This window comes from Xiphophorus couchianus, chromosome 20 (assembly GCF_001444195.1).
Source record: "Xiphophorus couchianus chromosome 20, X_couchianus-1.0, whole genome shotgun sequence".
Classification (NCBI taxonomy): Eukaryota; Metazoa; Chordata; class Actinopteri; order Cyprinodontiformes; family Poeciliidae; genus Xiphophorus; species Xiphophorus couchianus.
Genome location: NC_040247.1, coordinates 27,927,123 through 27,944,654, shown reverse-complemented (window position 1 = coordinate 27,944,654; position 17,532 = coordinate 27,927,123). Strand labels below are relative to the sequence as shown.

At 37.1% G+C, this 17,532-nt stretch overlaps 1 protein-coding gene across 8 annotated transcripts in view; it reads right to left on the bottom strand.

Annotated features, from left to right (window-relative positions):
- Positions 1 to 764: 764 nt before the first annotated feature.
- Positions 765 to 17,532, bottom strand: part of itpr1b (inositol 1,4,5-trisphosphate receptor, type 1b) — a 113,284-nt gene continuing 96,516 nt past the window's right edge. For all 8 annotated transcript variants that reach the window (XM_028004013.1, XM_028004016.1, XM_028004015.1 and 5 more), the window contains 3 exons: positions 17,111 to 17,271; positions 5,995 to 6,156; positions 765 to 1,980 (listed from right to left, as the gene is read on the bottom strand). In XM_028004013.1, the coding sequence (XP_027859814.1) occupies positions 1,894 to 1,980; positions 5,995 to 6,156; positions 17,111 to 17,271 (410 nt within the window). In that variant the 3' untranslated portion in view covers positions 765 to 1,893. The remainder of the gene's footprint in view (positions 1,981 to 5,994; positions 6,157 to 17,110; positions 17,272 to 17,532) is intronic.

The window sequence follows — 17,532 nt, the reverse complement described above, 5'->3', positions numbered from 1 at the left end:
TATGACTGACATATGACCTATTATAGCATATGCTGAAAATAACTGAATATTTACACCCTAGTCTGTGTTTAGATGAGACTGTTTGACTTGTTTTTATATTGTTCTTATCATGGCCAGTATAGTGTGATTATTAGTCCGCATGTTTTGTACTGTTGTGTTGATTTTTAATAATACTGTATGTTTTGGGGGCGACACGTGGAAATTAGTATTTGTAGCTATAACCAGGTGCATCTCTCCTCCAGTATGTTGCACATTGTCCCATTTTAAATTAATTCATTAATTCACCTTTTTGCTGCTTTTTTATTGACCCATAATAAATGAATACAACCTGGGTAAATTGATTGGACTATCCAAATGCTCCAATGCATTAACACACTTTACATTTGCTGAATGTAAAGTGTGTCAGAAAACTGATGGGAATTTGTATTTGACATCCACAGCTTTCCTGAAATGTGAGCGAATAATTCATGATGTGGGACGAAAATCAAACCCCCCCAGAAATTTCTGTTTGTGTCTGTATACTTACAGTGACATATTTACAATACGAGTCCAAACTAGATGCAAACTGACAATTGGTGCTCATTCAAGTATTTTGTCTAATCATATTCTACATATTACCTTAAAAGTGAATTTTTTTAAATGTCTACTAAGGTGACCAGTAACATAAAAATGTAAAAATGTATCAATACGTCATCCCATCCAAAAAAATATCACGAATTGTTGCATTCAGCACTCTGTACATGAAACAAAGAAGGACAGCGCAATTAAAGGATAATTACAATTTTAATAAATAATTCTACCTCTATGTACAAATTGACAATGCTTTGCTTTGTTTACCCTTGACATTTTGTAACAGTAATATATATTTTTTTTGTCCATCTTAATTTTCTATACAAAAGCAAAGTCAGAGCAACAAACTTTATATACACAAAGTCGTCCCTCGTCGAAAACGAAAGGTACATTCCTAACATGGGAAGAACTAAAACGTCAAACTAAAAGAACAGAGTTCCCGCAGAAGCAGCGGCCACATGTTAGAATACACCAGTGGTAATTATTACTGTAGAAACTACATGACTCCTGAGCAACCCTCTAACAGCACATACACGTTTTAGATGGCTGTTTGTAACCCAGTTAAATCATAAAGCTACTCCCCCATAAAATAACTTAATGCAAATATTTGACCACATGATGGAAGTAATCTATTAGTTTATATTGCTCTCACACAATACCCTATCTACTGAGTGTAGAAGCCACTCAAAACAGTATGCACATTTTGACAAACTAAAAGAAAAGTAATATTATGAAGCCCAACTTATTATTATTTTATCTGAGTTTATGTGTAAATACAGATGAATAACAGCTTAACTGTCTAAAAGACAAAGAACAGGCTAAACCACTCCCCAGTGGATTTAAATTAAGTTTTAAAACTTAAATCTACACACCGTTTGGTTGCATATTTAAGTTCATATATTGCACAACATACAAACGAATAAGATAATAAATACTGCTCAGTGTTAGGAATATAAATAGAAAACTTTTAAATAAATAAATAAAAAAAAACCCAAACAATTCTATCGTGTTTCCAATTGAACCTTTAAAGGCCGTTGTTGAGAAATCCAAATTCTTTCTTCAGAAAGAAAAAAAAAACAACATTTGGCACAGATTGAACAGAACAGATTGAGGTGGGCGTGTGTTACTGTCTGGAGTAACACTTTGCGTGGGGTAGAGCTACACATCGCCTTATAGCTATCTATGTTACAGCGTTTCCCTACCGTTTGTAAGGTACTTTCACACTTAGTGCTGCATACATTATCGTGAAACCTTAGTTCTAGGAGCAGACGGCTTCCTTTCCAGACGCCAAGCAGCTCCTCGGACTCCGTCGGCAGTCAGACCCTACGCAGGCTGCTGGGGGTTGACGTTCAAGTGCTGAGGGTGTCCCAGCAGGCCAATCCGCTGCTTCTGCTTCCTCTGCTCTGTCATCTGAAGATCATAGAGAGATGAGGGGTTTTTTTGTTTTTTTTTTGCTAAGTCACTTTTGCTAGTATGATCATCATCTTCAGCTCGAGCTTCCCTGAACTACCGTCGTTGATGGTACAGTTTTCCATGCCACTTTGCAGAAACTAACATCTGCGGCACACAAATGCAACGCGCAGTGCAACTGAAACTGATTCTTCTGAAATCCTGCCAGCTTCGTCATCCACCCTGCCGGCTCGTCTGACGACAGCAGCACAATACGAGCGACAGATACTGAAACCGAGTTGATTAGAATTTCAGAGATCAAGCAAAGCCCGACTCATAACACTAGTGGTAACCTTTGCAGCAGCTGGAATCGGAAGGTTCTTTCTGCTCAGAAATAACTTTAATTAACATAAGGTTGTGAAATACGGCACGGCACTGAAACACTATCGTATTAATAGTGAAAAGACAAAGTGGTCCTGCAATGAGTGTTTCAACGGATATAGCTCTGCTTAGGAAAGGAATGGCTTGAGGAGGATATTGTCAAGGCTCATGAAGTGGATAGTTTAGCTCAGCTAACAGAGGAGAAGCTTTAATATTCTGCTAAAGCCAATTTTCCTTGGCATTACTTAATCACAGTGAAGTTTATATATAAAAAAAAGGCAAATTTTGTATATTTCAGAGGTTAAAGTTAAGTGTTAGCAAGGTACAGTTTTTAAAAATAATGCAATGAAAGTAGTACAGAAATTAATGGAGAACTACTCAATGTATAATAATTTCCCTGATTGTTGTGATGGTGCTTTTGCAGTTCTGGCATGGAAGTTCATTCACTTTACACATACAAAGCTGTGAAAAAGTATTTGCACCTCTACAGACTTCTTCCGTTTTCTTCCTCACAGCTAATGTTTCAGATCTTCATGCAAACTTAATATCAAATATTAGACTCAGTGAATACAAAAAAGCAGTTTTTAAATGATTTAATTGAAAGGGCTACTTCATCTACATGACTTTCATAACCCTTAATGTTACAGTAACTGAATCATAGTGTCCTTTAAGCTACTGCCAAGGTTAGCCAGAAAAAAAACCGCAAATGTGGTTAACAGGCAAACACCACTTTCTGGCGCCTTTCCTGAGGAACCATTCATTCAGGAATTTACAAAGTAACAATGAACAAGATTGTAAGAACTACAGCTCTTGCTTGCTTCACCTAAGATCAATGTTAATGATTCTTCAACGATAAAGTGACAGAGCAAGAGTGGCATTGATTGGAGGGTTCCAAGGCCAACGCTGTGGATTAAAAAAAAAAAAAAAATCAATCTCACGTTTACCGAAAAGTAACTTGATGAGCCCCAAAAACTTTGGAGATATATTCTGTGCAATGATGACACAAAAGTGAAACTTTTTGGAAAAGTGTGCATCTTCTTCCATCTGGAGTAAAACAGCATTTCAGAAGAGGAACATCATATCAACAGCCAATCATGGTGATGGTGGAGTGATGGTTTGAGTCTACTTCATAAACTAGGGAACCTAGGGAGAGTGTTCAAGCCATCAGTGTGTGTTAGACAATTTTAAATACTCTTTTGAACAGACCTCCATCAAAATTTTGAATTAATGTTTTAAAAGGACATTATGTTGAGGCCTGCAAGGTAACGTTGGTGTTTTGTTGTATTTAAACTGCTGTGCATGTCGTTTACATTTCTAGTCATCTATTAAACAATATTTAATGTTTGTCTGGTGTATACTACTACTATGCAGTATACACCCTTGAGTCCATGACAAATTTCCCCTGAGGTACAATAAAGTACATTCTATTCTGAAAAAAAGTGTAGTGTTCAGATAAATCTGGACTTAAATCTGACTGAGATGGTGTAGCACGACCTTTGGCTGTGACTGAATTGGAACAATTCTACAAATAAAGTCGGGCCAAAATTCCTCCACAGCTATGTAAAAACTCATTGACTTTTATGGCAAACATGATGGCAACTGTTGGCGCCACATGTGCGACAACTACAGCAAAGGCCAGGAATATTAGCCCCCTGATGAAATCACACAAAACTCTTTATATTTTCATGGAAATGACCGTAACAAACACCGTTTATATTTGTATGGCTTCAGGAAAAAAACGACTCCACAAAGTTTGATCTGTGTATTTTACTGATGCGCCGAAAATATAACAAGAAAACCGAAAAGGCCTAGATCATTACCCCTTTTGACATTCAATAGTCAACAGTGTGGCCTCTCTGTCTTATAAATGATTTCACTTTCTTCCTGTAGTTCTTCTTCTCTTGGCACATGACTCTTGAGGTAGACGGGTCAACTTTTTCATGGCAAGTTGATCCAGCTCATCTAGATTCTGTGGTCTATGAGCATAAACACTGACCGCCGCAGATTGAGAACTGGGATCTCTGAGGGATCCTCTAGGACCCTGATCTCAATGTCCCTCAAAAGGTTTGTGACTGACTAGAAGGTATGTTTTGGGTCATTATCTTGTTAAAGACCCAGCAACGGCCAAAAACGTGACTTGCTGCAGGTTTCTCCAAATTACTCTCCAAAATGTTTTCATGGTTCGATGAACACAATTAAGATCCCAGTGACTGGAGCAGCAAAATGGCCCTACAACCTGATGCCCTGGACACACAACCTGATGCCCTGGCCACTATGTTTTTCAGTGGGAACTGTGTTTTTAGGATTGAAGGTCCATCACTTCCTTCTCCACACAAAAACCTCTGTGTGTCCAAAGAACTCAAGTTTAGTCTCCTCAGACCAAACACTTCCAAAACAAGTCATCATTTTCCAGATATTCCCGGACAAACTTTAGTCATATATTGATATATCGATGTCTCAGCAATGGACATTGGCCTCAAAGTCCTCCACAATGAAAAGCTCTCCCAACCGTCTTCCTTGCCACTTCAACTCCGGTAGAGGCCAGCTGAGCTACAATAATCCTCATTGACATCTCTAATAACTTCTTCTCTCTCCAAAGTTTTGGAAATTTTGTGCTCTAGGCCACGCCCATTTTTGCTTGCAACTCTTGCTGCTCTGCAATAATTCATTGTAGAGCCTTCTAGACACCATGAAACATTTGGAAGTGGCAGTGTAGCTTTGACTGCGACAATAAACATCTGCTATCCTCTGTCTGAAGTTTAGACTTTTTTTTTTTTTGGCAAAACTAAAAAAAAAAGTTAGTCACTTTACCTGAGTTTTTAGGTAAAGTTTTTTTTTTTTTTTAAACCTAAAAACTTTACCTGAACTTTTTAGGTAAAGTTTGGTTTTAAACTTTACCTAAGTTTTAAAACCAAACCTTAAGTAACTAACCTATACATTTAATGTGTAAATAAATGGAATTCAAGTCTTTTCTTTAGAAAATTGAGTCATTATCATCAAACATAAATCAAAACCAGCCTGTAAAGATGTTGAATCCGGGGTGAAATGTGACCAATGTTTGTGTGTCCTTCGCAGCTTTCAGTAACACGATAATCATTTCCCCCTGTCTGGGTCAAAATGTCTCAGAAACATTCACTTCCTCATAGATAGTTCTCATTTCAAGGGTAAGGACAATTTTACAATTCTGTTTACTAGAAGCAGCAGATTGCAGCAATTGTGCAACCACAGTCCTGTTTATATGCAGACTCAGCAAAACGTTTTTTCTCTGTCGAAGAACAACATGTGAATACAAAGTATATAGTTTTGAAGATTTAAGAGTTCTTTGCCATCATAAGTAGAAAGAACAGTTTGGAACAGCAACTTCCTTCAGTTAATATAACAATAGATTCAATCGAACTCCAAAAAATATTTAAATTGCTAAAAAAAAACAAACACAGCTAAGCTGTTGGGAATTAAAACACAATGAGATTGAAAAGCTCACAAGCTGTGCTGCGAACTATGACTCACTGGCATTTACGAAGCTCTGTAAAGGGCAACAAGTTGCAACAAACTAAGAGCAACATGAGGTGTCTGAATTTGTCAGTAAAGATGTCTCACTTCTAATGTTTTCTCCATGACGGAGCGAATGAGATCGCTTCGTCCCCCCCCACCAACCTGCTCTTTGAGCTCGGTGAGCTGCCCCGACAGGTTGGTCACCAGCTTCATGGTGGACTCCAGCTTCTCCTGCAGGTTTCGGATCTCATTCTGCTCTCCGTCGGCATCGCTGCTCACCAGAGACATGGCCCGCATCCGAGGAAACCAGTCCAAGTTGTGCTCCTGGTTAGTATGAAACAAACAAAAAAAAACCCCACAGCATGGTTAGTACTGCACCAGAACTAGAAAACACCATCTCTGTGGGATTTTCTTTCCCCCTTCCTGTGAGAAGTGTATTTTCTAGGAAGTAACATCTTTCATGTTATAATTCGATTCATCAAATAAGTCAAAATAGGTTCTGTTGAACGATTTTGTTTGTCCCGTTTGATTTGGACCCGTCTTCTCAGACTCGGTTTAATTGCTTTTGACTGTGGGCGCAGTGATTTCAATCAAACTACTCACAATGGGACTTTCCGTATTAGAATCACATGGGATACTTAGACATTCTTGAAATCACTCAAAACAGGCAGTTCACTCAGGGGCGATATGTTAGTCGTTTGTTTTTTTCTTTTTCTTTTTCTTTTCTTTCAACACACAAAATAAAGTCTGATACGCTTACAATAGACTGCAGAAGATTTCCTCATTCATGCAGCACTGAGATCAACACAAAACACTTTGAGCGTTCTTATCAGCCAGAGTGAAGACTCTCAGATAACGAGCTGCTTCGGCACACTTCGAAATCTAGAGCTGCCGTTTCTGGGCAGCGAGAGCCGAGCTGCAGCTGTATTATGGTGATGGCACTTTTTTCTTTTGAAGACGTGTGAAGGCTTAGAATATGACTTTCCAAAATACAGCCTGGTGTGAAGTTTCCTCAGAAGGGACTACGGTGTGTCGCGACTGAGACCTTTGACATCACTTCTGGCACACAAGTGCAAGCAAAAACCACAAAGCATGTTAGCTTGATCTGAGGTCAGTTCTTCAACGGTTTTTCGTTTTTTAAAAAAAAATTATTATTTTCTAGAAAAAACATTTTACTTTTCCAAATGAAAAGGAGAAGTTTAACTTGGAGAGAGCTGGCTGTTGAAGGATTAAGTTTAGACAGATGCATTTTGAAAAAAGGAATCTAGTCGATGAGTGAAAAGTTGTTTTTTTCAGGAATTAAATCCAAAAGTTAGTCATACAGATACTATGTGTATTACACAAAGTACTAACATTGTAACCATTTTATATGCTAGCTTAGATAACTTAAACTTGCACAATTAAAAAAAAAAAAAAAGGTTTTTCATAAAATTACTTTGTCACATTCATTTAATTGTTTATTTCATTCATGTTTAAAATGAACATGACACATTGACAAAATTTTTTTAAATGAAAACCTTTCATAGTACCACTAAAAAAAAGTAATCAACGGCAGCAGTTATCCCAACTTCCTGTGCACGTCTCACGCCTACTTTTTTCTTTCACTTAACTTTCCATTGATCTGTGTAGATGAAGCTCTCTGAACAGCCAGCAACTTTAGTAGTAAACATTTTTTTTTTTGGTCTTACGGTAATTGTGTAGAGTGTTAATGACCTTCTGCAGGACAACCATCAAGTTAGAAGTGCTCACCACAAAACACTTCTGTTTTTTTTTCTATTGGCTTTTACAGTTTTTGGAGAAACCAAAATTTGAATTTCTTGAAATGCGTACACCACTGTCTGTGACGGATTTACAGGTAAGCCCCACAATTATTCATACCGCTGGCTGATTTTCAAGTTTCTTTTGACTGGGAGTCACTTTGTTGTTTCTGGAGGAACCCAGCCAGAGTCCATCCTTGAATCTGTGGACGGAGCTAAAGATTAGTGTGATGGCAAAGAGGTTCCCCAGAAGAGTTGGAGCTCATTACCGACAAGCAACATGGAAACACAAAAAAAGCTGGTCAATTAGTATGAGTTGGATTGCTGAAATGATAATGAAGATTTCCCCCTTGAATAAAGCGAAAGGTAGAAATAATTTAAATATATATATAAAAAAAAAATGTATGTAAAAACCGGGGGTAAAAAAGAAAAAAAATCAATTAATACTTGAATTTACATAGTCTTGTTTTCGATGGTAGAAAAAAAATTAGGTTTAAATTTAAATCTGCAAGAGTTGCGAATACATTTGCACTGTAAGTGTAAAATAAATACTTTGAATTGAAGTGCAGAAATAAATTACATATTCAATGATACCTTCATTCATTTATTGCCACACCTCGAGTTCAAAGAGAAGCTCCAATCAGAATTTAGCTCCCAGTTTTTATAAAGCTTGACCTTTCTCCTGGATTTATTTCAGAATGAATTCCAAATCAACATAAATGTAATTATTACTATTAGGAAAATTTGAACACAATTTCCAGTCAGGAAGATAATTTATGAGGTGATTTCTGTACTTTTAAAGTTGCATAATAGGAAAAAAAAACAAATAAAAAAAAAACAGATGTGACCAACAGCCACTACTCTAATATTGTTGCACTTGTATACATTTTTTCACACTTCTATTTCCTCATGACACTTGAAACCTGCTTCTCTTAAAAATAGGCAAATCGTGTGAAAACACTTATTTTTATTTCCTCATACACAACAATCTCACCTTCGCAACTCCCCAGTCAGAAAAGCACGAAGGTGCACCAACCCAAGGAGAAGACGCAGCGTACAGCTGCTGTGGTCACTGGGTTGGAACGGTGCAGAGCAAAACAAAGCGGCTGAAAAAGTCCCTGGGTTTCAGTGGTTGATTTGGAGACAGCGGGGCAAGTGAGGTGGCCGTGCTTACCACAAAACCAGCCCTGGGTCAGACGGCAGGCAGAGGGGAATCACACAACACTAAGATAATGAATAGCTCGCAGTCATTCTGAAAGAACGAGAGGACGACTGCGACAATGTTCCACTTCCTGAATGCAAAGAGACAGAGGTTGTGTTTACCTACTTGGCCTGCACCCCACCCAGTCAGCATGCGGAAGAGCACGGGACGGCTGAGTCCATCGTCGCCACTTTTGACAAGTAAATGACATGAGGAAAATAATTTAGATGCAATTCACAAAAAGTAAGTGAAACTCGTCGTGTTTCTTTTGTAATAATAATAAAAGAAAACTCTGGTGTTGTTTTTAGGGAGTATATAATCTCTTTTACTCAAATAGAACACAGATGAAAGTTAAGCCCCTAATCATTTCACTCATCGATAAACATTAGCAGCCTAGTGGCAACGACTTGAATCACAATCCCACTCTAACCCACAATCCCACTCAACTAGCTTCTGTCTTTAGCTCTGAACCTACAGTTGTCTGAATACGAGACCACTTAAAAATTAGAGGTGGGTGTGTTGAATAGAGCTGTGGAAACACTGGATGACTTGTGTCTCCCACTAAGCAGTGACCTTCACATCCTAAAGCCCACCAGCAACCACAGATGACATGGTGGACAGCTAGCTGGCCCGCTACCCAGCTAGCTGAGAGACCCATGTTTAATTCAAACTATTTCACTGTCAACACCGCAAACACTTTGAGGTATTTTATGCGTTTCTGTCTCATGCAGATAATGAAGCTTTTGGTTGGTTTTATCAGTTGTGCCTGATTTAAAAATAAATGCCATTTTAAAGAATTTTACTTAAGAGGTTTGATATTTTGGAGACTACAGTGATGAAAGTAGGATTTAGTGCTTAAATTGGACACAAGCTTCAAATAACTAGCTTTTTAAACAGCTTTTTTTTTTGCATGACTTTTTTTTTTTATCTCAGACATCTGAACAATTTAGAGTTTTGCCAAGAACCATAATATGGAGGTTTTGGCTCTTGTCTGTTTGCAGTTTCCTGACGGTTTACCACCACATACAATCCACTGTGAGGAGAAGTTACTCTTAAAAATGAACACGGCTTGCATTCTGTTCTGCTACCCTTTTAAGTTTTTGCATCATCATCCTGTGTCTAAAGAGAAGCAAATTTAGGAAATAGTCCAAAAAAAAAACCATTCAGGTTTTTAAATGGTTTTAAAACGCTTCATCTATTTGAGTTAAGATGCACATTTCAGCAACAAGGCAGTTCAAAGTGCTTTACATGATGGAAACAGGCAATTGGCAAACAAAGCAAATAAAAATGAAACATTACATTACAGTGGCAGAATAAAGAGAAGTGATAAAGTTGTGATTCAGACCAGAATTAGCCCACATTCAATTATCAATCAAAGACAATTTCAGACAAGTCATGAAGGTTAATACCACAGTAACAAATCTTTTGATGCTAAACAATTCAGGAAATTATAAACTAGCAGTATTTTAAAATCTGTTCTCTGATTTAAAGAGAACCAGTGGGAGGACGTTAGGACTGGGGTCATGTGCTCTATGCCCCTGGTTTTAGTGAGTTTAGTGAGAATTTGAGAAGAAGCATTTGTTTCTTTTTAGGCAGACTTGTGAAAACACCATTGCAGTGATCAACGCAACTGAAGACAAACGCGTGGACCTAGATCTTGTTTGGAAATTATTCCTTTAATTATAGAAATGTTCTCCTGCTGATAGAAGACTCACTTTGCAATTGTCTTTATGCGTCTCCAAAGGTTCAGGTTTGAGTCCATCACTCAAGGTTTCTGTCCTGATCAGTAGTTCCTAGCCGTATTGATCGTTCCTCTTTAGGTCCAAAGATAATAACTCCAGTTTTATTTCTATTCAACTGAAGAAATTTACGTCACATCCATGCACTGATTTGTTCTGAGTATCTTCTCCGGGTCTGTGGTCACCTGACATTGACATTGTAACGTAAAAGCTGTGCATCATCTGCGTAGGTATGGCAACTAATCTCATTACTTGCTGTAATCTGTCCTGGGGGAGCTATCTTAGATTATAACCAGCATCTCAGGATTATGTGATGTTATGTAATCTGATCTGGTAAGGTTCAGGTGTCTCACATGCTTTGAGATTAAAATGGGAAAATGCGAAGGAGTCTTTAGTAGTGTTAAAAAAAGTATAAATGTTATTTGTGAAAAAGAATCATGAATCCATCCCGCTTTTTATAGGGTCAATTTTTCTTCCAAGATCAGAGGCTGTTGTGTAACATTTTAAAGTAGTTGTGATTAATAGTTCTTCTTTCTTTCTGAAAGTCTTTCATAGATTTGGTTGCTTTTGCCACCCTTGTTCTAATCTTTGACCACTTTTAGACGTTTTTGTTTGTGAAGCCTCTTAAACTCTTACTTATTAATAGTTATTCATAAGTAATGAATATGTATTCGTTACTTATGAATAAGTAATTATGAATAATTACTTACTAAATAGCTATTCATAAGTAATTAATAGTTACTAATGTATAACTACTGTATGTAACTATTCATTACTGAGTTATTGAGTAATGAATAGTTACTGAATTGTTGAATTTATGCATAACAACCTGGCAAAGAATCAACTGTAAATTAGAACTTTTGACCTCCTTGTTTTACTAGCAGCATGTCTCTAACACCCTTTGTTCCTGTTGTTTTTAAGATAAATCAGGAGGACAACAAGTCTGAGAGACAAAAAAAGTATCTTGGCATCAGCAGGGTAGTTCCTGACATGTGAAATGTTTCGTCTGAATCTAGTCACAAAGTAGAACTGAAGGGTCCTGTCTTTCTCTAATTCTGTGTCAAATCTTTGCTGGATTTCTTCTTTTCTTGTTTCTTAAAATGGGACTTTTAGATGCAGTTTCTCTGCTGTGATTAGATAAGAATAAGATCTTCAGGAACCCTGGAAAACTACTGACTGAAGGTTAGAAAGAGTTGAGGTGGGGAGCTAAAACCATAGTAGCGCATGTCACAAGCTCTCTCCTCTTCACTAAGGGGATTTTATATCCCTCCAGGTTCAACTGTACCTTTCGAATTCTATGATGCTGCCAAAACATTTACAAAGTTGGCGGCTGCATATAGCCGCCAAATGTCTGCATAAAATAAAAATTTAAGGCAGAAATTTGTTGTGTCAGGTACTTTGGAGGAGATGCTCTTTTTATACTGCTGCACCTAAAATTACTCAACTCTAACTTTGGTGAGAGGAGACATTAACAGCCTCAGGAATGTTGTTCTTCACTTGGCTTGCTAATGCAAGAGCTTCACGTTAATTCAAATCCTCTTTTTGATTTTCACTGGGGCTTCTTTTCAAGGCTGTGGAATGTCATGAAATTCACTTTCTTGTGTTGGTGAATGCCGAAGAGGGAAGCAAACCGAGCAAATACACAGATCTTGACGTGTGTAAGTTCACGCTATTGACGAGCTGTTGCTCTTATACAGTTAATATAGTTAAGTCGACAATTAGTCATACCCTGGCAGGTTTTGGTATAAAGCCCACCTCTAATCCAAAATCTAAAATTATTTAAAGAATCTGAATGATTTAACAGTGCATTTTTGTTCTCATTAGAGAAAAACACAACATATGGACTGGTGAAACCCACACTTGTAGAGATTTTAAAACATGGGTTTCTGATTTGTGAAAGCCTTACTCTTTTTAAGAAAACAGAAAGAAATTGAATTTTTCAATTTTCCCCAAAGTACTGTGATAAATATTCTCACAAACCCAAAGTTCTTCATTGTTTTGTCTCATGAATGAATATATCACTTCAACCATTAGACTCCATTTAAATAAGATGTGGCACGGCAAAGGGATATTACAGAAATGTTCAAATTCCCTATACCAAAAGGTTAACTTAGCCACTTCCGAATCAGTTTTTGCCATTTTTCTCCCACCAGTTCTTTATAAATAACACAAAAACAATGCATGCCTGTTGTACAATCACTTTGAGTTGCACATTTCACTGTACATCCTTAAAACTTCCTTTAGTATTTTCACTAAAAACTAAATGCCAAAGTTTTAGCCAAATATGTGTTGCTTCAGTATTACATGCAGCCAAATCAAAAATCTGTCAATTCAATCAATTTTTCTGACTAAAAACACACATTTTTTGTTTTTCATTTTTTAAGTGATTTTAGAGGTCTAACACAGAATTTAGACACAAAAATAAAACTCAAACAATCTAAACTATGACAAAGGTCATTAATGCCTTTTGAATTCTGCTTGAGTTGACACCCCCCCTTTACTTCCCACTCAAAAAACCAAAACAAAACAAAAAAACCCATCACGTTTGACGACTTTGTCACCTGCAGTTCAACTTGTCTTTCCATTTCCAGTGTTTATAAATGAAAGCGCTTCCAGTAAACTGATAAGTGCAGGCACAAATTAAGACTCTACAACACACAGGTTCAGTGGAAATGAAGGAAGCACATTTTTCATTATTAAAACCGCACGAGTCATCACTGAGAAACAGGATGCTGTGTGGTTAAAACAGCAACAGAAAACGTCACAGTCATGCCACAGAGACACCTGACGCAGCCCACTCAACCTGCAAATATTCAAATATGTCCAAAACAAAACAAAACCAAAAAAAAACAAAAAACCCCCAGAAATTACAAGTCTGAAAAAAAAGGGAAAAAAAGAACTAGCCTGATTGTTTTGTTTTTTCTTTTTTACACCTTTAAGAACAGGAAGATTCTTTGCTTTATTGTTACGACAAGACATTGGGAAGCACCTCAAAGGAGCAGAGGCGTCTTTCGGTGTCAGACAAAATAAGAATTAGAGCAATGAGTGTGAACCATGCATCATCTTTTTACATCTTAGATGTGACATTTCACCCAGAGCCCTTCATCATTGACGTCAGTCCCAGTCATTGTTAGAGTAGTTTGCCTTGTACACCCCCTTCTGTTTTATCGCTTCTTCCACCTTACAGTCACATCAAAAAAAGCGAAACGTGGTGGGAGAGAGGCTGTACAGATTGAAAAAGGCTGCCTTGTCTAACACATTTCTGGTGAATGTGACTATTATACAGATAGGTATAGATGTTTTTTTTTTTTTTTTTAAAGGGAGCAAAAGAAAAATTAATATGGAGAATAAAAAAAAAAAAAATTAATATTTGGTTTCTGGTCGCATACTGAATGCAAATTTTTCTTTTAACCAGATTAAGATTTTTGTTTGTCTTTTAAAATATTAAGCATACGCTTTTTTTTTTTTTTTGTGGGGCTTGGGGTGCGGCAGTTTATTGCATGATTTATTGTTGCGTGGGGGGAAATAAAAGTCTTCTGGAAAGTTTTTGCAGAGCATGCCAAATGCCTAGCTAATGTGGTTATGCATGTAGCCATTCAGGGTGTGGGTGACTCCCAACACTTCCTTTGATTAAAGTTAGCCGTAGCACTAAGCATTAATATAAAGTCGTGTTTTGATAATTTCATATCAAGCTCGTTGTTTTCACAGAAAGCCGAGAAATCCTCGACAAAAACATCTACCTGATTCTGAGAAGTAGATGGACAATATGTTTTGGCATGTTCATTTAAAATGATTCATTAAGAAGAAATTACATTTTATATTATATATCTGTGTTCAAAGGCATAAGCGATTGAGAATTGGGAGCTATTTTTTAAAAACCAGACAGGATTACTAATATTTCTTAAATTACAGAAACAGAGAGAGTTCAAAAAGAACAACAGGAGGAAATACTGAAACATCATCAAAGAGTTTGCACAGTGACTCTAGGCATGCCACAGTTAATATCTAGTAGACGTCCTGATCCCACCTCCCTAGAAATATTTGTGGACAAAATGAAAAGGTGTGTGTGAGATAGACAGCCACACACACACCTGACTCATTTACTCCAGTTCAGTCATGAGGAACTCCAGCAAGCTATAGTAAGACTCTTATGGAAGGATTCCCAAAGCACTTCACCCAACTTATACCGTTTAGCCGCAATGCAACTAAGGACATGTGCATAAATTCAGACTTTGGAGACAATATTAATAACACTGGTGCAAATACTGAAGTTTTCTGGCCGATCTCCGAATACCAATCTTTAAAAAGCCTGACCTGCCGATTCAGATTTTGGCTGACGTAGATTTTGTTGCTGCTACATATAGCAAGACAGTTGCTGAGCTTGCAAAAGTGGGGTGACTATTGTTAACTGGAAATGTGAGGAAATGACCTGGTGGGCGGGGCTAACAGTCAAACCTCTCCCCCAGGAGAGCAGAAGAGGACGGTGGTTGATCTTTAGACCTTCGCTGAGGTAGATGAGATCGGAAGTATCAGCCGATCACTGAGCTCCCAAAATTAAGGAAATTGGGGCCGATGTACTGGTGCGCTGCTAATGAATAATAGTAGGAACAAGAATAGCAATAATTATTATTATTCAGGAAAGTTGCAAAAATAAATAAAATAAAAAATTAGGTAGCATTACTTTTATTTAGTTAGTAAAACCAAAAGTAATGCTTTGTCTGGAAAAAAGACAAAAAAGTGTCTTTGTATAGTGAACGTTTATCTGCTTTCGACTACAGAGGTAATAAAAAAACAAGAAATGAATAGGAAACCATCATTTCTAAAGCTCAAGAGTTTGATTTTAAACACTTTTAATTTAAATACCAAGATCTGCAGCTTTATTCAAACATTCAAAGCAAATTAAATGTTCATGTGTGCACTCTATGTATCATTTTGTTTCTATCTACAAACCACCCAGATAAAAGTAGTAAAGTTGTTTTTTCTAAAGACGTCTTGCAGCAGGAGAGCTGAAACCGTTAACTGGGCGGGTTAAACTGTTCGTCTGCAGACAACATTTTACTTACTGATATCTGCAATACTTGGAAGTAGTTGTTTTTTTTTTTACTTATTTAACAGAAAAAGTGTATATAACTAAAATACTTCAGAATCTCTCTCAGGGGTTTCTTCCAACAATATGTCCGTTTATTAAGAAAAATATAAAACACATGTTCAATGTAGTTCTGGTTCTCATTCTTCTACACAGGAAGAACGGGTCACCTGACAGATCAACGGGTCTTCTCCGCTAAGCCCGAAAGCCGCTCTTCAAAACGCACGCTTGACTATCCGAGTTTGGCTCAACATGGTGCAGAGTTAATGAGAGGGAAGTGATGGTGGCGGTGGTGGGAGGGAGGGGGGAGGGGTATCCTAAAATCAGGTGGTTCCTCACAAGACTGCAGCAGATCAAGAAAAAAAGGGGAAGAGAGTGGGCTAAATCTAATAAGAAACCGTCAGAAGCTGACAGCAGCGCGAGTGCGTCAATGAAGCAACCACTTCACAAAGTGGGGCTTTCCTTTGGCAGTTGAAATGTTTTCTAAAGGTTTACGACTTGGTTGCGACAATCGAAATAAATCTTTCTTGGTTCTTACTCTTAAGGGCAAAGTTCCACCGTCGTCTATTTTTAGTGTTTGAAAATATGAGACGCCGTGGCTTTAAAGATACACGATGCAAAAGAAACAACAAAAAAAAACCAAGTATACAACGCCTCGCCACCAGCACAAGGTTATTGCGTTTTATCGGGATTTTGTTGGTGCGTTGTTGAGAAAGGAATACATGAAATGGAAAATAACGCCTGAAAATAAAATGCCAGGGATCGCACATTATTATTATTATTATTATTGTTATTATCAGTATTATTACTTTTATAGTTTATCAAAATGATCTGTTTATGGAACAAATCTGTGTCACATGAAACCAAAGAGAAAAGATCTATTTTTACTTTTATGAAATAAATATAATACTCATTTTAGGTATAATGAATTATATTGATTCAACAGAGTATCATTACAATGATAATGTCTTTTTCTTTATCGTTATTATCTTTATAATAATAAAGACATTGCAAAACATTGCTTGTTTTGTGCTTAAAGATGTATCTATACAGGCGGTTGCTCATTGTAAGATAAATTGACTTGAGGGTTTTTAAGATTTGTGTATTTTTCCAAGCTACTCCTTTTCATTTAAAACTTTGATTTGTGTTAACATGTGATATGTTCATTTTAATCTGTAAATGAATGAAATGGAAAATAAACAAAAACACAAACAATGGTTGATAAAGTTGTTTTTTTTTTGCCAACACTGGGAATGTACTAAAAAAAAGTTATGGTTACTCCTCAAACAATAATAAATAAAAAAAATCCAGGACTTTGTGAATAAATCAGAAAAATGTTTGTGACTGTACATGAAGTTTCTCAAATTGTTCTACAATTTACCTAAAAAAAAAAAAAATTAATGAGGATGACCCAAAAAAAACAAACAAACAAAAAAAACCCCACTAATGGTGGTTTTTGTGTGAAAGATCTGTTTGTGCAGGACAACATCCTTACCCGGATCATTTCAGCCACGTAGCTTTCGGGCCCCGTGAACTCGGTGGAGTCCTTCACCTTCACCAGGACAATGAAGAACAAGTAGTGCCACATGTTGTGCTCCACCTTGATGTGTTCTTCAAAAGTAACCGTCTTATTGTCGAACTTATCTCTCTCCAGACCTAAAAAGGAAAGAATGCAAGACCACCACACACACGCACACACCCACGCCCACACCCAAAATAAACATTACACACGTTTCTTCTCAATTCTTGTGAAAGAAGTGAAGAATTACGCCCTATTAGAGGATGACATAATTGTGCGTGGGGGCGACTGAGAAAATAAGAGGAAACAGGGTAATGCGGGGAATGGACAGAAAAAATGTCAGAGGTGACAAAGACTTTTTTTGTTTTTTATGTTTTCTGTTACAATAAATCCCAGTA